This window comes from Tachyglossus aculeatus, chromosome 10 (assembly GCF_015852505.1).
Source record: "Tachyglossus aculeatus isolate mTacAcu1 chromosome 10, mTacAcu1.pri, whole genome shotgun sequence".
NCBI classification, from domain to species: domain Eukaryota; kingdom Metazoa; phylum Chordata; class Mammalia; order Monotremata; family Tachyglossidae; genus Tachyglossus; species Tachyglossus aculeatus.
In genome coordinates this window covers 4,516,112-4,535,874 of record NC_052075.1, presented here as the reverse complement: position 1 = coordinate 4,535,874, position 19,763 = coordinate 4,516,112, and the positions used below count along the sequence as shown (strand labels likewise).

General features: G+C 47.6%; 1 protein-coding gene and 1 non-coding gene across 5 annotated transcripts in view; one reads left to right on the top strand and one right to left on the bottom strand.

Moving 5' to 3' along the window:
* Positions 1-13,786: 13,786 nt before the first annotated feature.
* Positions 13,787-19,763, bottom strand: part of AK4 (adenylate kinase 4) — a 38,959-nt gene continuing 32,982 nt past the window's right edge. For 2 of the 4 annotated variants that reach the window (XM_038752518.1, XM_038752516.1), the window contains 2 exons: positions 17,645-17,763; positions 14,191-14,401 (listed from right to left, as the gene is read on the bottom strand). In XM_038752518.1, the coding sequence (XP_038608446.1) occupies positions 14,287-14,401; positions 17,645-17,763 (234 nt within the window). In that variant the 3' untranslated portion in view covers positions 14,191-14,286. Of the gene's footprint in view, positions 14,402-17,644; positions 17,764-19,763 lie in introns of all 4 variants that reach the window. The other 2 variants (XM_038752515.1, XM_038752517.1) reach the window with 1 other exon arrangement.
* On the top strand, positions 16,348-16,454 carry LOC119933858. The gene has a single exon (XR_005452728.1). It is a non-coding gene; the product is annotated as a U6 spliceosomal RNA (small nuclear RNA).

Sequence of the window (19,763 nt, the reverse complement as noted above, 5' to 3'; positions counted from 1 at the left end):
CGGGGCAGAGGTGGGATTAGAACCCAGAACCTCTGACTCCCAAGCCCGGGCTCCTTCCACTGAGCCATGCTGCTGCTAATAATAATAACAATGGCATTAATTAAGCGCTTACTATGTGCAAAGCACTGGTCTAAACCCTGTGGGGGATACAAACGTGATCATGTTGTCCCACAAGGGGCTCACAGTCTTAATCCCCATTTTACAGATGGGGTAACTGAGGCCCAGAGAGGTGAAGTGATTTGCCCAAAGTCACACAGCTGACAAGTGGTGGAGTAAGGATTCGAACCCATGATCTCTGACTCCCGAGCCCGGGCTCTTACCACTGAGCCATGCTGCTTCTCCCCCGGCCATCCCCAGCGCTTAGAACAGTGCTTTGCCCATTATAAGTGCTTAATAAATGCCATAATAATAATAATAATAATAATAATTTTATTATTATTATTATTATTATTATCCCTCAAGCCCACCCTGTTAGCCCCGCCCACCCCGTACAATTGAATGAATGACGCACTCAATCACTTTGCCTCCTCCTACTATACCTAGCTGCTTTTCTATCGTGGTTCAGTGGAAAGAGCCTGGGCTTTGGAGTCAGAGGTCATGGGTTCAAATTCCAGCTTCACTACTTGTCAGCTGTGTGACTTTGGGCAAGTCACTTAACTTCTCTGGGCCTCAGTTACCTCATCTGTAAAATGAGGATGAAGACTGTGAGCCCCCCGTTGGACAACCTGATCACCTTGTAACCTCCCTAGCGCTTAGAGCTTTGCACATAGAAAGCGCTTAATAAATGCTATCATTATTTATTATTATTGCAATGAATAAATGAATGAACTCATTTATTCATTCAATCATATTTATTGAGTGCTTACTGTGTGCAGAGCACTGGACTAAGTGCTTGGGAAGTACAAGTCGGCGACAGATAGAGACAGTCCCTACCCAACAACGGGCTCACGGTCTGGAAGGGGGAGACAGACAACAAAACAAAACATGTAGATAGGTGTCAAAGTCGTCAGAACAAATAGAATGAATTAATGAATAATAATACTAATAATGATGGCATTCATTAATTGCTTACTATGTGCAAAGCACTGTTCTAAGTGCTGGGGAGGTAACAAGGTGATCAGGTTGTCCCATGGGGGGCTCACAGTCTTAATCCCCATTTTACAGAGGAGGAACTGAGGCACAGAGAAGCTAAGTGACTTGCCCAAAGTCACACAGCTGACAAGTGGCGAAGCTGGGATTTGAACCCATGACCTCTGACTCCAAATCCCGGGATCTTTCCACTGAGCCACGCTGCTTCCCAATGAATGAATGAATAAATGCAGAGGTGAATGGGCAACCACTGGAGATCCTTGAAGAGTGGGGAGACATGAGCTGAACATTTTTGTAGAAAAATTATCAGGGCAGCGGAATGAAGTACGGACTGGAGTGGGGAGAGGAGGGGAGGTCAGTGAGGAGGCTGACTGTGAGCCCACTGTTGGGTAGGGACTGTCTCTATATGTTGTCAACTTGGACTTCCCAAGCGCTTAGTACAGTGCCCTGCACACAGTGAGCGCTCAATAAATACGATTGAATGAATGAATGAATGAATGAATGCAGTCATCAAGGCAGGATAGGATAAGGACTTGGGTAGAAGCAGGGTGGCTTAGTGGAAAGAGCCCGGGCTTGGGACTCAAAGGTGGTGGATTCTAATCCCTGCTCTGCCACATGTCTGCTGTGTGACCTTGGGCAAATCACCTCACTTCTCTGGGCCTCAGCGACCTCATCTGTAAAATGGGGATTAAGAGTGTGAGCCCCACGTGGGACAGGGAATGTGTCCAACCCGATTAACTTGGATCTACCTCAGTGCTTTAAACAGTGCTTGGCAAGTACCACAATAATAATCAAGGGAAGGAATAATAATGATGATGGCATTTATTAAGCGCTTACTATGTGCAAAACACTGTTCTAAGCACTGGGGAGGTTACAAGGTGATCAGGTTGTCCTACGGGGGGCTCACAGTCTTCATCCCTATTTTACAGATGAAGGAACTGAGGTCCAGAGAAGTGAAGTGACTTGCCCAAAGTCACACAGCTGACGAGCGGTGGAGCCGGGATTTGAACCCATGACCTCTGACTCCAAAGCCTGGGCTCTTTTCCGCTGAGCCACGGCTGCTTATCAGAGGGAAGGAATCACGGGGCCGGGGGGGAATTATTATTTTCCCTCCAAGCCCACCCTGTTAGCCAGGCCCACCCCAGAGGGAAGGAATCATGGTGTGGGGAATTCATAGACAGAGAATCAAAGGGGAAGAAATCATGGGGAGGGAGAATCAGAGGGAATATATGTACCTGTATATATGTATATATGTTTGTATATATTTATTACTCTATTTATTTTACTTGTACATATTTATTCTATTTATTTTATTTGGTTTATATGTTTTGTTTTGTTGTCTGTCTCCCCCTTCTAGACTGTGAGCCCGCTGTCAGGTAGGGACCGTTCCTTTATGTTGCCAACTTGTACTTCCCAAGCACTTAGTACAGTGCTCTGCACATAGTAAGCGCTCAATAAATACGATTGAATGAATGACTGAATTATTATCCTCCGTGCCTCAGTTCCCTCATCTGTAAAAATGGGGATTAAGACTGTGAGCCCCACGGGGGACATGGACTGTGATAATTATTCTTCTCCATGCCTCAGTTCCCTCATCTGTAAAAATGGGGATTAAGACTGTGAGCCCCACGGGGGACATGGACTGTGATAATTATTATTCTCCGTGCCTCAGTTCCCTCATCTGTAAAAATGGGGATTAAGACTGTGAGCCCGCTGTGGGACATGGAGTGACCAAACTGAATAATTTGTATCTACCCCAGCGCTTAGTACAGCGCCTGACACATAGAACACACTTAACAAAGACTATACAAAAAGAAACAGACGGAGATTGTTCATATGGTTGTCAATTATCCATGCATAGACATGAGACTTTCAGATTATTTCCAACCTCATTTCAGCCGCCCTGCCAACTTTCTTTGCCACGTTGTCCAACGGGAGAGAGAGACATTTGCAAATAGTGGAATCAAAATAAACAATTGCACATAGGGTAGAATGAGGGGGGGTTTTAGTAATGGCTGGGGATCACAGAGAAGAAAAGCTTAACTTAAATCAATCAATCAATCGTATTTATTGAGCACTTACTGTGTGCAGAGCACTGTACTAAGCGCTTGGGAAGTACAAGTAGGCAACATATAGAGACGGTCCCTACCCAACAGTGGGCTCACGGTCTAGAAATCAATTGATAGTATTTTGTGAGCACTTGCTGTGTGCACAGCATTGTCCTAAGCATGTGAAAGTGTCTCCCAAGCCCATGGTCTTGGCATTATCCTTGACTCATCTCTCCCATTCAACCCACATATTCAAAATCCCAAGCACTTAGTACAGTGCTCTGCACACAGTAGGCACTCAATAAATACGATTGAATGAATCTGTCACCAAATCCTGTCGGTCCCACCTTTGTAACATTGTTAAAATCCACCCTTTCCTTTCCATCTAAACTGCTACTATGTTGATAACAATAATGATGATATTTGTTAAGCGCTTACTATGTGCCGAGCGCTGTTCTAAGCGCTGGGGTAGATACAGGGTGATCAGGTTGTCCCACTTGGGGCTCACAGTCTCCATCCCCATTTTACAGATGAGGTCACTGAGGCCCAGAGAAGCGAAGTGACTTGCCCAAAGTCACACAGCTAAGTGGGAGAGCCAGGATTAGAACCCAGACTGAGCCCCATCCTTCCTCTCTCCCTCCCCATCCCCCCGGTCCTACCTCCTTCCCCTCCCCACAGCACCTGTATATATGTCTGTACAGATTTATTACTCTATTTATTTTACTTGTACATATTTACTATTCTATTTTATTTTGTCAATATGTTTTGTTTTGTTGTCTGTCTCCCCCTTCTAGACTGTGAGCCCGTTGTTGGTAGGGACCGTCTCTATATGTTGCCAACTTGGACTTCCCAAGCGCTTAGTACAGTGCTCTGCACACTGTAAGCGCCCAATAAATACAATTGAATGAATGAATGAATGACCCCAGGTTCTTCTTACTCCCAGTCCCATGCTCTACCCATTAAGCCACAGAGAAGTTAAGTGACTTCCCCAAGGTCACACAGCAGACAAGAAACCAGGTCCTTCTGATTCCCGGGCCTGCGCTTTTATGCACTAGGTCACGCTGCGTCTTCAGCCCATCAATTGTACTTATTGAGTGCCTCTTCTGGGCAGAGCACTGTACCATGGACTTGGGAACTTGTACTTCCCAAGTGCTTAGTACAGTGCTCTGCACGCAGTAAGGGCTCAATAAATACGATTGATTGATTGATTGATTGAGTACATGACTGTGAGCCCTTTGTTGGATAAGGATTTTCTCTATTTGTTGCCGAATTGTACTTTCCAAGCTCTTAATACAGTGCTCGGCACACAGTAAGCGCTCAATAAATACGATTGAATGAATGAAGCAGCGTGGCTCAGTGGAAAGAGCCCAGGCTTTGGAGTCAGAGGTCATGGGTTCAAATCCCGGATCTACCGATTGTCTTCTAGACTGTGAGCCCACTGTTGGGTAGGGACTGTATATGTTGCCAACTTGTACTTCCCAAGCTCTTAGTACAGTGCTCGGCACACAGTAAGCGCTCAATAAATACGATTGAATGAATGAAGCAGTGTGGCCCAGTGGAAAGAGCTCAGGCTTTGGAGCCAGAGGTCATGGGTTCAAATCCTAGATCGACCGATTGTCTTCTAGACTGTGAGCCCACTGTTGGGTAGGGACCGTCTCTATAGGTTGCCAACTTGTACTTCCCAAGTGCTTAGTACAGTGCTCTGCACACAGTAAGCGCTCAATAAATACGATTGAATGAATTGATTGTCAGCTGTGTGACTTTGGGCAAGTCACTTCACTTCTCTGGGCCTCAGTTACCTCATCTGGAAAATAGGGATTAAGACCGTGAGCCCCACATGGGGCAACCTGATCACCTCGTATCCCCCCAGTGCTTAGAACAGTGCTTTGCACATAGTAAGCGCTTAACAAATACCATTATTATTATTATTATTATTATTATTATTATTATTATTATTACACTAACTCTGCCCCCAAGGATTGTATGGTCGACTTTGTTTTCCTACTAAGCCCTCCTTTCCTCTTCTCCCACTCCCTTCTGCCTCACCCTGATTTTCTCCCTTTATTCATCCCCCCTCCCAGCCCCACAGCACTTATGTTCTTATCTGCCACTTATTTATTTATATTAATGTCCATCTCCCCCTTGATACTCTAAGCTCGTGGTGGGCAGGGAACGTGTCCATTTATTGTTATAATGTACTCTCCCAAGCGCTTAGTTCAGGGCTCTGGACACAATAAACGCTCAATAAATGCGACTGACCAACTGACTGGCTGATGCTGAAATAAATACCAAATAGAGGGAAGCAATAGAATGCAATGATGGCTCAGTGGAAAGAGCCCGGGCTTTGGAGTCAGAGGTCATGGGTTCAAATCCCGGCTCCACCTACTGTCAGCTGTGTGACTTTGGGCAAGTCACTTAACTTCTCTGGGCCTCAGTTTCCTCATCAGCAAAATGGGGATTAAGACTGTGAGCCCCCCCTTGGGACAACCTGATCACCTTGTAACCTCCCCAGCGCTTAGAATAGTGCTTTGCACACTTTTAGACTGTGAGCCCACTGTTGGGTAGGGACTGTCTCTATATGTTGCCAACTTGGGCTTCCCAAGCGCTTAGTACAGTGCTCTGCACACAGTAAGCGCTCAATAAATATGATTGATGATGATGGTGATGATAGTAAGCGCTTAATAAATGCCGCCATTATTATTATATGTAAAAATAATAACAGTAACTATGGTATTTGTTAAGTGCTTATTATGTGCCAGGTACTGTGCTAAGCACTGGGGTGGATAGAAGCAAATCGGGTTGGATTCAGTCCCTGTCCCAGGCGAGGCTCACAGTCTTGTTCCCTGTTTTACAAATGAGGTAACTGAGGCACAGAGAAGATAAGTGACTTACCCAAGGTCACCCAGCAGTTAAGTTGAGGAGCCGGAATTAGAACCCAGGTCCTTCTGACTCCCAAGCCCATATGCCTTGCGGCTTCGGTACCATATGTTTGTACATATTTTTTTTACTCTATTTATTTATTTATTTATTTTATTTGTACATATCTATTCTATTTATTTTATTTTGTTAGTATGTTTGGTTTTGTTCTCTGTCTCCCCCTTTTAGACTGTGAGCACACTGTTGGGTAGGGACTGTCTCTATATGTTGCCAATTTGTACTTCCCAAGCGGTTAGTACAATGCTCTGCACATAGTAAGCACTCAATAAATACGATTGATGATGATGATGATAAAGCCTTCCGGGGATTGTAAACACATATGTTTGGAAACTCTGCATCCCAGGAAGGCACCGGTAAGATGAAGAGAAGCGGATTTTGATCCCAGGAAGATCTAAAAATAATCCAGCTGCCCCACGCTGGGTCCCACATGGATAAAGTCCCATCCTGGCATGGCCGGGGTGAGTCAGCATCCCGGAAAGAGGGAGCGGGAACTATTTCTGGTCCGGTTTCTGGCCCTGTTTCCAACCTGCTCCGCTGTTCCAGGAGGGATATGATCCTGAGGACAGCGTGAGGCTACTCTCCTCTTTTCCCTGGACTCTGTCGGTCCCAGGACTAGCAGCTCACTCACCCGGGAGAAGCCAGGACATTCAGCCCCTGGCTGGTGTGCAGGTCCAGGGAGCAGAATAATAATCAATCAATCAATCAATCAATCGTATTTATTGAGCGCTTACTGTGTGCAGAGCACTGTACTAAGCGCTTGGGAAGTCCAGGTTGGCAACATATAGAGACAGTCCCTACCCAACAGTGGGCTCACAGTCTAAAAGGGGGAGGATTAAGACTGTGAACCCCCCCGTGGGACAACTTGATCACCTTGCAACTTCCCCAGCGCTTAGAACAGTGCTTGGCACATGGTAAGCGCTTAATAAATGCCATCATTATTAAATACCTTTGAACTTGATCACCTTGTAACTTCCCCAGCGCTTAGAACAGTGCTTGGCACATGGTAAGCGCTTAATAAATGCCATCATTATTAAATACCATTGAACTTGATCACCTTGTAACTTCCCCAGCGCTTAGAACAGTGCTTGCACACGGTAAGCGCTTAATAAATGCCATCCTTATTAAATACCATTATTTATAAATAAATGCCATCATTATTAAATACCACTGAACGAATGAATTGAGCCACTACAAAGGATTCTCTAAACTGGAGGGAAACTTTTAACGTTAACGTTTTAAAAGTTCTTTTCCGTGTTCCTCAAAAAAGGTGTCGCTTCGGCTAAGGGCTCTGTTTCCACCAAATGGCGTGTCTTGGCTCAGGGACGCTTTCCACAGGCCCGAGAAAGAGCAGCATGGGCCCTTTAAGACTTTTATCTTCTAGCCATCATCCCTCTTATCTTTGTTTGGCGTGCATTCTGCGCCCCCCTGTGGCCACCCTGGGAAATAGCTCCAGCCTCACCCTCTGTTTCCTTCCCCAGCCCTTCCTTGCTCCTGACATTTGGAAAAATCCCATTTTTCCTGACCTCTTCCCCACCACCGCTCGATCCCTCCCTCTACCCGAGCTGGATAAGCCCGTTGTGGGCAGGGATCGACTCTCTTTATTGCTGTATTGCACTTTCCAAGCGCTTAGTGCAGTATTCATAATAATGATGGCATTTGGTAAGCGCTATCATCATCATCAATTGTATTTATTGAGCGCTTACTGTGGGCAGAGCACTGTACTAAGCGCTTGGGAAGTACAAGTTGGCAACATATGTTGGCTTACTATGTACCACGCACTGGTCTAAGCGCTGGGGAGGTTACAAGGTGATCAGGTTGTCCCACGGGGGGGCTCATAGTCTTCATCCCCATTTTACAGATGAGGTAACTGAGGCCCAGAGAATAATAATAATAATGATGACATTTATTAAGTGCTTACTATGCGCAAAGCACTGTTCTAAGCGCTGGAGAGTTTACAAGGTGATCAGGTTGTCCCCCGGGGGGGCTCACAGTCTTCATCCCCATTTTACAGATGAGGTAACTGAGGCCCAGAGAATAATAATAATAATGATGACATTTATTAAGCACTTACTATGTGCAAAGCACTGTTCTAAGCGCTGGAGAGGTTACAAGGTGATCAGGTTGTCCCACGGGGGGGGGGCTCACAGTCTTCATCCCCATTTTACAGATGAGGTAACTGAGGCCCAGAGAATAATAATAATAATGATGACATTTGTTAAGCGCTTACTATGTGCAAAGCACTGTTCTAAGCGCTGGGGTAGATACAAGGTAATCAGGTTGTTCCACGAGGGGCTCACAGTCTTAATCTCCATTTTACAGATGAGGTAACTGAGGCCCAGAGTAATAATAATAATAATGATGACATTTATTAAGCGCTTACTATGTGCAAAGCACTGTTCTAAGCACTGGAGAGGTGACAAGGTGATCAGGTTGTCCCACGGGGGGGGTGCTCACAGTCTTCATCTCCATTTTACAGATGAGGTAACTGAGGCCCAGAGAATAATAATAATAATGATGACATTTATTAAGTGCTTACTATGCGCAAAGCACTGTTCTAAGCGCTGGAGAGGTGACAAGGTGATCAGGTTGTCCCACGGGGGGCTCACAGTCTTCATCTCCATTTTACAGATGAGGTAACTAAGGCCCAGAGAATAATAATAATAATGATGACATTTGTTAAGCGCTTACTATGCGCAAAGCACTGTTCTAAGCGCTGGGGAGGTTACAAGGTGATCAGGTTGTCCCACAGGGGGGCTCACAGTCTTCATCCCCATTTTACAGATGAGGTCACTGAGGCCCAGAGAAGTGAAGTGACTTGCCCAAAGTGGTGGAGCAGAATTTGAACCCACAACCTCTGACTCCAAAGCCCGGGCTCTTTCCACTAAGTTGCGCTTCATATATTTATAGCTGTAAAATGGGGATTAACTATCTGTTCTCCTACTTAGACTGTGGACCTCATGTGGGACAGGGACTGTGTCCAACCTGACTCGCTTGCATTCATTCGTTCATTCAATCGTATTTATTGAGCGCTTACTGTGTGCAGAGCACTGTACTAAGCGCTTGGGAAGTACAAGTTAGCAACATATAGCATAATAATGATGGTATTTGTCAAGCGCTTACTATGTTCCAGGAACTGTTCTAAGTGCTGATAATGATGGTCTTTGTTAAGCACTTATTATGTGCCGAGCACTGTTGTATGAATGAATAAATGAATGAATGAGTAAGCGCTGGGAAAGATACAGAGTAAGCAGGTTGTCCCAGGCGGGGCTCGTAGTCTTAATCCCCATTTTACAGATGGGATAACTAAGGCACAGAGAAGTGAAGTGACACAGTCACACAGCTGATAGGTGGCGAATCTGGAATTAGAATCCGCATCTTCTGACTCCGAAACCCGGGCTCTTAGAATAGTGCTTGACAACATAAGTACCTAACAAATACCATCATTATTATTATTATTTCATTAGTAGTAGCAGTAGCAGTTAAGCTCCCTCTATTCATCCCCTCTCCGAGCCCCACAGCATCTTTGTCCATTCATTCAATTGTATTTATTGAGTGCTTACTGTGTGCAGAGCACTGTACTAAGCGCTTGGGAAGTACAAGTTGGCAACATATAGAGACAGTCCCTCCCCAACAACAGGCTCACAGTCTGTGTATTTATTTATAATAATGCCTGTCTCCCCCTCTAGACTGTAAGCTGGTTGTGGAAAGGGAATGTGTCTGTTTATTGTTATATTGTAATAATAATGATGGCATTTGTTAAGCGCTTACTATGTGCAAAGCACTGTTCTCTCCCCAGTGCTAGTACAGTGCTTTGCACACAGTCAGTGCTCAATAAATACGATTGAATGCATGAATAGTATTAATGACAAGATTCCGCAAGAAGGTAGTTGACTTTTACTGCATCAGAGGAAGTGGAAATCTACCAACTCCATTACAATGTACTCTCCCAAGCATTTAGTACGGTGATCTGCACATAGTCAGTGTTCAATGAATACCATTGATGAAAAAGAAAAATGGATACATTAGTGTTCCCCGAAACTCCGGACCCTCTCTGCCCTCTTTAAAATTTTTCTCCCTCGCTCTCCTACCCCTGCAGCTTTTAAAATTGTTTCTCTATTTCTTGGCTAATCCTCCGAGGCCCTCCCCGGATTGCCCAGGAGCCTGGAGCTACTACTGTAAACAATAATGATGGTATTTGTTAAGCGCTTACTATGTGCAAAGCACTGTTCTCTCCCCAGCGCTAGTACAGTGCCCTGCACACAGTCAGTGCTCAATAGATATGATTGAATGTATGAATAGTATTAATGACAAGATTCAGCAAGAAGGTAGTTGACTTTTACTGCATCAGATGAAGTGGAAATCTACCAACTCCATTACAATGTACTCTCCCAAGCGTTTAGTACGGTGATCTGCACATAGTCAGTGTTCAATAAATACCATTGATGAAAAAGAAAAATGGATGCATTAGTGTTCCCCGAAACTCCAGACCCTCTCTGCCCTCTTTAAAAATTTTCTCCCTCGCTCTCCTACCCCTGCAGCTTTTAAAATTGTTTCTCTATTTCTTGGCTAATCCTCCGAGGCCCTCCCCGGATTGCCCAGGAGCCTGGAGCTACTACTGTAAACAATAATGATGGTATTTGTTAAGCGCTATGTGCGAGGCACTGGTGTTGTGGAGACCAAGGTGCTGTAAAGCCGAAACAGGAAACAATTTGGAAATGTCTTAAGTCGAGGCCAACCTGTTTTCTGCAGGACCCAGGCATGTTTCAGGCTGCCCCAGGGTCTCCTGTCTTGTCTGGGATGGGTTATCAGAGGGCTTCCTCTGCATGGTGTGAGCCCAAGATTTCTCTTCCCATCTTCCTCCTCCTCCCATGGTGGGAGACCAAGGTTTCTCTTCGTATCCTCCTCCCCAAGGTGAGAGCCCAAGTCTTTTTGCACCCTCCTCTTCCTCCCCTTGATGAAAGGTTGTCTTCTCTTCCCACCTTCCTCTTTCCAGTGAAAGCACAAATCTTCTCTTCCCACTTTCCTCCTCTTCCCCACAGTGTGAGCCCAAGTCTTTCCTTTTTGCAGCCTTCCACGCCAGGTGAGCTCCAAGGCTTCTCTTCCCATCTTCCTTCTCCCTTTCCTCCCCACAATGTGAGCCTGAGGCATCTCTTCCCATTCCCCCCAACCTCCTCTCCCTGCCCCATTGTCAACCTACATGGTTTTCACCAATGACTTCACAACAGGTAGAAGCAGAAAACAATTTTTTATGTCTATCAACAGCCCCAAGTCACCGGGCAGTCTTCAGCCAGGATCGGATTCATCGGGTCGACGGAGAAGGCCGGGCCTGATGTGGAGGGTGGGTTGGGATTGACTAGGGGGCTGGGACAGAGTGGTGGGGGACACATTCCAAGACGGAGTCCATACAAGAGTCAGCCAGGCGGCGGGGGGGAATCCGGACCCCATTCACAGCCACGAACCCCAAAAATTGTTCCGGCCGGACCCGCCCTGACCCACGGTTCTGTAGGTCGAGGGGCCCCGGCTGACAGCAGTGACCCCGGAGAGAGGGCCCTGGCCGAGGGACCCAGTCTTCCACAATCAGTCCGTCACTCCAGCAGAACACTGCTCGCTCACACGACCGCTAACACCTCATTTCCCCGTGATGCCTGAAAGGTCCGATCACCCTAGGGCCTTTGAACATTGGGAACCCAGCCTCGGTCTCCCCTCCCACAGCCCTTGAGGAAGACAAGTGCTCACGGCTTTTTTTTTGTGGTACATGTTAAGTGCTTACTATGTGTTAGTCATTTTACTAAGCACCGGGATAAAAACAAGATAATCAGGTTGGACACAGTCCCTATCCCACATGGCACTCACGGTCGAATTAGGAGGGAGGACAGGTATTGAGACCCCATTTTACAGGTGAGGAAACCAAAGCACAGAATAGCAAAGTGACTCACCCGTGGTCCCGCAACAGGGTAGTGGTGGAGAAAGGATTAGAACCCAGGCCCTTATGATTCCTAGGCTCCGCCCTTTCCACTAGGCCACACTGCTTCCCCAAATAAGCCCATCTTGTTCTGAGAGCCGTGTTTTAAGCCCTCCTAAAGTTTCACCTCCTCCAGAGCCAGGAGATCTGGGTTCTAGTCCCGGCTCTGCTGTTGGTCCACTGTGTGATCAGGAGCAAGTCCCTCGACCTCTGCCCAGCGTCTTGTTTCCTTCTCTGTAAATGGGGATCAATACCCGCTCTGCCACCCCTCCCTCTTAGACTGTGAGCCCACGTGGGACAGGGACTGTGGCTGATCTGATGATTATCTAACCCCAACCCGTGTCACACAATAAGCATTTAATGAATTATTTTGAGAGTGTGTGGGGAGGACCGTGGGGCCGGCGGGGGGAGTGTCGTGGATTTAGGGTGCAGCTCTCAAGAATGGTCAGGGAATGTTGAAATGGGGAGTCGGGCCATCTGGGAGACTATCTAAAGTGGATTTGTGCTAATCCCTTGAACTAAAGCTGTGATCATCCATCCGGCCTGGCCAACCAGGCATTCTGAACCTTGGCATCCTCTGCCACTCGCCTCCCTCCCCCCAGTATCACTGAGTCACAGCTGGGGGACGGGCATCCTGACTCATGCCTCGGCGGGGGACATCGCCACGGCCCCCGAATTAACGCCTCAGCACACAGCAGTCGTTTTGTAACCAGGAGTTCCCACAAACGAGGAAAAGCGTTCTTACTCTCGCAGGCCGCCGGCTGTCACGGCTTCCGCCCTTGAGGTCTTTCCTGGCTTGGCCGTGTGAGTGGGCCTGCCTTGCCACCTGAGATTTTGGGAGAACGGATTGTCCGGTGCCTCCAAGCCAAGCAGCAAGCGAGCAGGGAGGGCATTGAGCTGCAACCTGGGGCTCGGGCAGGAAGACAGCACAAGACACCCACTGTGGTGGCAGCGGGCTGGGCCCATGGGCAGATCCTGGATAAGGACCAGAGTTTCTGCCACCAGCTGCTTAAGACTTCCGTGTCTAGCGGAAAGAGCATGGGCTTTGGAGTCAGAGGTCATGGGTTCAAATTCCGGCTCCGCCAATTGTCAGCTGTGTGACTTTGGGCAAGTCACTTCACTTCTCTGGGCCTCAGTTCCCTCATCTGGAAAATGGGGATTAAGATTGCGAGCCCCACGTGGGACAACCTGATCACCTTGTATCCCCCCAGCGCTTAGAACAGTGCTTTGCACATAGTAAGCGCTTAACAAATACCATCATTATTATTATTAGCGGGGGGCCCGGCTGGGACCCCAGCCCCAGAGGCAAAAGTCAGAGTGGTCCCATTGAAAAGGGGACTGGGGGAAGAGGCCACCCAGAGCCAGGAGATGAGGAAAGACGAGGCAGCGGGAGTCATGGTGACCAGAATCCCTGGGAGCCGGCCAGGGGTCCTAATCAGGTCCAGCTGGCATGACACGGGGCCCTCCACCTTGGAACTCTAGGGAATGTGACACAGAGACACCCCCCGCCCACTTCGGGACCTCAGGGTGCGTGACATGGGGACCCTCTTCCTTAGGACCCCAGGAATTGTGACACAGAGAAGTAGCATGGCCTAATGGAAAGAGCCCAAGCTTGGGAGTCAGAGAAAGTGGGTTCTAATCCTTGGGCAAGCCCCTTAACTTCTCTGGGCCTCAGTGACCTCATCTGTAAAATGGGGATTAAGACTGTAAGCCCCACGTGGGACAACCTGATCACCTCGCATCTACCTCAGTGCTTAGAGAACAGTGCCTGGCACACAATAAGCGCTTAACAAATGCCATAACTGTTGTTATTATTAGTCCCTTTCTCAAGATTCCAGGGGGTGTGACAGGTGCCCCCTTTCTCAGTACCCCTGGGGGTGTAACAAGGGGACCCTCACCTCAAGACCCTGGGAGGCCGAGGGTGTGGCCACAGGGGGAACGCTCCAGGGACCTGGGCTCTCCGGGCTTTTAGACGAGATTGACAATGGGGGCAGGGGCAGGTTCCGTGCCGAAAACAGGGTGAGAAACGACGCCAAGGCCCCGGTGCCTCAGGGGTGGCAGCTCAGGCAGAAACTTCTGAGACCAAACTGGCGGCTCCGGGTCTTCGAAGAGAACAGCCTTCTCCTCACATGTCCGCGTCCCCATCCGCCGACCACCAAGACCAAGACGCTCGCTCGCTCTTTCCCTGGCCGGGGCACCCAGCTGGAGGGCCCCGGCCCCTCTCCCCCAGCTCTCTGCCACGCGCCCGCCTCAGTTGGCTTCTTTGGACGGAATGGGCGGGATCTTGTGGGAAAACAGCGTGTAGACGTACGGCCAGATTTTGTTCGTCTCTGTCCCCGAGAAAGAGTGCAGGATTCCTCGGCTCCTGAAAGCCAAACACAAAGATGGCAGCGGGTTGGCTTTCACCTTGCCCCCTTCCACCTCACCTCGTTACTCTCCTACCATGACCCAGCCCGCACACCCCGCTCCTCTCTTGCTGTACCTCCATCTCGCCTATCTCGCCGCTGACCCCTCACCCACGTCCTGCTTCTGGCCTGGAACGCCTCTTCATATCCGTCGGACAATGACTCTCCCCTCCTTCAGAGCCTTATTGAAGGCCCATCTCCTCCAAGAGGCCTTCCCTGACTACGCCCTCCCTTCCTCTTCTCCCTCTCCCTTCTGCGTCTCCCTGACTTACTCCCTATATTCACCCCCACCTCCCAGCCGCACAGCACGTAAGTACATATCTGTAATTTACTTATTTATATGTTAATGTCTTGTCTCACCCTCTAGACAGCTTATTATGGGCAGGGAATGTTTCTTATATTTTTATATGGTATTCTCCCAAGCTTTTACTACAGTGCTCTGCCAGCAGTAAGCGCTCAGTAAATACAACTGACTGACCGACTGACAGTTCTCAACCAATCGAAATTCACACCAACCCACCAACTGTATGTATCCTGTGTATCTGAAACCTTCTAGACTGTGAGCCCACTGTTGGGTAGGGACCGTCTCTATATGTTGCCAACTTGTACTTCCCAAGCGCTTAGTACAGTGCTCTGCACACAGTAAGTGTTCGATAAATATGATTGATTGATTGATTGATTGAAACCATCTGGAGCAGTTTGGTACAAACTCCTTTACATATCCATTTTCCTCTCAAAAACTCCCAGCAAACTGCCTGGTTGTGCACCTTTTCTGAGCCCCGGCTGTTCAGTTGAACATCGCTCAGATCCCCGTGGTTAAGAGGAGGGAAAGCAATGTCTAAAAGCCAGCAGGTTATGTGCATGAGTTATTGCTGCAGTACTGGTGATGGTTTGCACTGAGCCATCCACACTCTCCTGCTCAATCCCCAGGGCCCTGGAACACTACGTATTTGTCCCTGTGCCCTCCGCTGTCGTCAAGTGTGATATTAAGAGTGTGTGTATTTATGTGTTCCCAAATGAACCCACTGCAAATCCCCTCCCGTCTTCCCTTATTGTGAAGAAGACTCTTCAAAATAACCAAAACCCATTTTGCTCTTTTATCTTTCATTTTTACCTTTACCATCCTCTGGCACTGCAAAATGAAGCTTGAAATTAAAGGAGCTCATTGTTTCATTTTCAAACAGAATTTGGGGAGTGGGGGAGAGTATGAGTTTGTTAGAATCAATTCTACGGGACAGGATGTGTGTTCTGAATGGCAGTATTCCTCTTCCCTTTGTCCTGAGGTTTCAGGCAGCTACATGGGAAATGTGGATTTAATTTATCTGAACAAGTCTCTTGGCTTTTCTGGACTTGGAGTGGGTTGGGGCAGGGGAGAGGAAGAAAGGGAAGGAGGTGAAAGGGAAAGGAGGGAGAGAGAGGAGGAGAAAGGGAGAGAAAGAGGAAGGGAGGGAGAGAAGGATAAAGGGAGAGAGGGAGAAATAGAAGAGAAAGGGAGAGAGAGAAAGAGAAGGAGGGAGAAAGGAAGAGAAAGAAAGGAGTTAGGGAGAGAGGGAGAGAGGGAAAGAAAGAGAAAAGGAGAGAATAATAACTGTGTTAATTGTTGAGCACTTACTATGTCCCCGGCACTGTCCTAAGCAGTGGGGTGGAGGCAAGCAAATCACACTGGACGCAGTCCCTGTCCCACAATGGGCTCACAACGTGGCTCAGTGGAAAGAGCATGGGCTTTGGAGTCAGAGGTCATGGGTTCAAATCCCTATTGTCAGCTTGTCAGCTGTGTGACTTTGGGCAAGGCACTTAGCTTCTCTGTGCCTCAGTTCCCTCATCTGTAAAATGGGGATTAAGACTGTGAGCCCCACGTGGGACAACCTGATCACCTTGTATCCCCACAGCACTTAGAACAGCGCTTGTGCTCGCTTCAGCAGCACATACACTAAAACTGGAACGATATAGAGAAGATTAGCATGGCCCCTGAGCAAGGATGACATGCAAATTCGTGAAACGTTCCATATTTTTACCTGTATACATGCATATATGTTTGTACATATTTATTACTCTATTTATTTTACTTGTACATATTTATTCTATTTATTTTATTTTGTTAATATGCATTGTTTTGTTGTCTGTCTCCCTCTTCTAGACTGTGAGCCCGCTGTTGGGTAGGGACCGTCTCTATAAGTTGCCAACTTGTACTTCCCCAGTGCTCAGTACAGTGCTCTGCACACAGTAAGCGCTCAATAAATACGATTGAATGAATGAACAGTGCTTTGCATATAGTAAGCGCTTAACAAAATACCATCATTATTATTATTTTCCAGACGAGGTAACCGAGGCATAGGAAAGTAAAGTGACTTGCCCAAGTTCACACAGCAGACAGCGTCGCAGCTGGGATTAGAACCCAAGTCCTTCTCACTCCCAGGCCCAGGGTCTACCCAATCAATCAATCGTATTTATTGAGCGCTTACTGTGTGCAGAGCACTGTACTAAGCGCTTGGGAAGTACAAGTTGGCAACATAGAGAGACAGTCCCTACCCAACAGTGGGCTCACAGTCTAAAATGGGGAGACAGAGAACAAAACCAAACATACTAACAAAATAAAATAAATAGAATAGATATGTACAAGTAAAATAAATACAAAATAGAGTAATAAATATGTACAAACATATATACATATATACAGGTGCTGTGGGGAAGGGAAGGAGGTAAGATGGGGGGGATGGAGAGGGAGACGAGGGGGAGAGGAAGGAAGGGGCTCAGTCTGGGAAGGCCTCCTGGAGGAGGTGAGCTCAGTAGGGTCTTGAAGGGAGGAAGGGAGGAAGAGAGCACTGTACTAAGCACTTGGGAAGTACAAGTTGGCAACATATAGAGACAGTCCCTACCCAACAGTGGGCTCACAGTCTAAAAGGGGGAGACTAGAGAACAAAACCAAACATACTAACAAAATCAAATAAATAGAATAGATATGTGAGGGGAAGGGAAGGAGGTAAGATGGGGGCGATGGGCCAAGCTGCAGAGAAGGAGAAAGGGAGAGAGAGGGAGGGAGAAAAGAAAGGGAGAGAGGGAGGAAGTAAGAGAAGGAGAAGAGGAGAGATGAAGGGAGGGAGCGAATCCCAAAGTCCTGGTTCACAGCCCGATAGTTGAACCATGAGGAGTCGGCAGGTCCTCGGTGCTTTTATCGCGGGGTGTGTGGGTGGAGGGAGACTCACTTGTACAATTCTATAACTGGCTTGGCCGCTCCCTTGTACTGCCTCAGCCGGGCAGCGACAGCATCGGGTTTATCATCTTCCTCCTGGACCAGGGGCTCACCGGTAACGTCGTCCACTCCCTGCGCACCCAACGGAGACACGCTCAAAACACTCGCACCGAGGTCGGTCGGCAAAAGCCGCGCTCGCAGACCGTAAGCTCGTTGTGGGCGGGGAATGCGTCCGGTTATTGTTAGGTCGTACTCTCCCAAGCCAGCGCTTTGCACACGGTAAGCGCTCAATAAATCATCAATCGTATTTATTGAGCGCTTACTGTGTGCACAGCACTGTACTAAGCGCTTGGGAAGTACAAATTGGCAACATATAGAGACAGTCCCTACCCAACAGTGGGCTCACAGTCTAAAAGACTGTGATAAATATGATTCACTGACTGACCGACAGCTCCGCCCTCGCCTCCGATGACTGGAAGCATCTGATCGGCACCGAGACCAGTCAAGTGATGGTAGTGGGAGAGACGTAATCAATCGGTCATATTTATTGAGCGCTTACTGTTTGCAGAGGATTGTAGAACAGTGTTTGGCACACAGTAAGCGCTTGACAAATACCATCATTTGTTTACTAAGTGCTTACAAAGAACACAGTACTAAGACGTTGGGCCCGTTGACTCAACGAAATACTGTATATAAAAAATACCGTATTGTAATTTCCCAAGCGCTTAGTACAGTGTTTACTGATTGATTAATTGACATTCAGAATTGCCAGAGACGGGATATCGAGTTTTCTCTATTCCCAAAGAGCTGCCCAATCACCATGTCCTGATGAGGCTAAAAAATGTTGGGGTTTTTTTGTTTATGGCATTTGTACTGTACTAAGCGCTGGGGTAGGATCAAGATCATCAGATTGGACATAGTCCATGTCTCACATGGGGCTCACAGATGTAATCCCCGTTTTTCAGATGAGGGGACTGAGGCCCAGAGAAGTGAAGTGACTTGTCCAAGGCCACACAGCAGACAAGTGTTGGAGCCGGAATTAGAACCCAGGTCCTCTGACTCTCAGACCTGTGCTTTAACCATTAGGCCATGTTTCTCTGTGACCTCTTCAAACCCACCTCCCCACTCCGAACCCTGTCTCAGTTTCTCTTTCTGGCTGAAAGCTCCCCTTCTGTCCATTTAGGTAGATGCTCACGACTCTACTGAAGAAGCTGGAAAACCAACAAACTGGGCAATCGAGTGTTGGCTATTAAATAGACATGAGAATGTTCATTTTCTTGTCAAGCAACATCTTCAAAAGATAGAGTAAAAACCTGGGCAAAGACCTTGCTATCTCCTGGCCTCTTAGAAGGAGAAAAGAGGCTGCGTACTCCAGTGGAAAGCACACAGAACTGGGAGCCTGGAGACCCAGGTTCTAATCCTGCCCGTGGCCGACTGTGCGACCTCGGGTAAGTCACGTCACCATTCTGAGCTTCAGCTTCCTCATCTGTAAAATAGGAAATAAAATATCTGTTCTCCCCATGGCTCAGTGGAAAGAGCACGGGCTTTGGAGTCAGAGATCATGGTTTTCAAATCCTGGCTCTGACAATTGTCAGCTGTGTGACTTTGAGCAAGTCACTTAATTTCTCTGTGCATGTTACCTCATCTGTAAAATGAGGATTAAGACTGTGAGCCCCCCGTGGGACAACCTGAACACCTTGTAACCTCCCCAGCGCTTAGAACAGTGCTTTCAAGCGCTTAGTACAGTGCTCTGCACACAGTAAGCGCTCAATAAATACGATTGATGATCTCCTTAGACTGTGAGTCCTGTATAGGACAGGGGTTGGATTGATCTGCCTGTGAAACAGCATGGTCTAGTGACTAGAGCCCAGTCCTGGGAGTCGGATGGACCTGGGTTCTAATCCCGGCTCCGCCACTTGTCTGCTGTGTGACCTTGGGCAAGTCGCTTCACTTCTCTGGGCCTCAGTTCCCTCATCTGTAAAATGGGGATTAAGACCGTGAGCCCTACACAGGACAGGGACTGTATCTAACCCAATTTGCTCATAAGTACACCAGCACTTAGAACAGTGCCTGGCACACAGTAGGCACTAAAATAATAACAGTAATATTATTATCTAGCAAGCACTTCATAA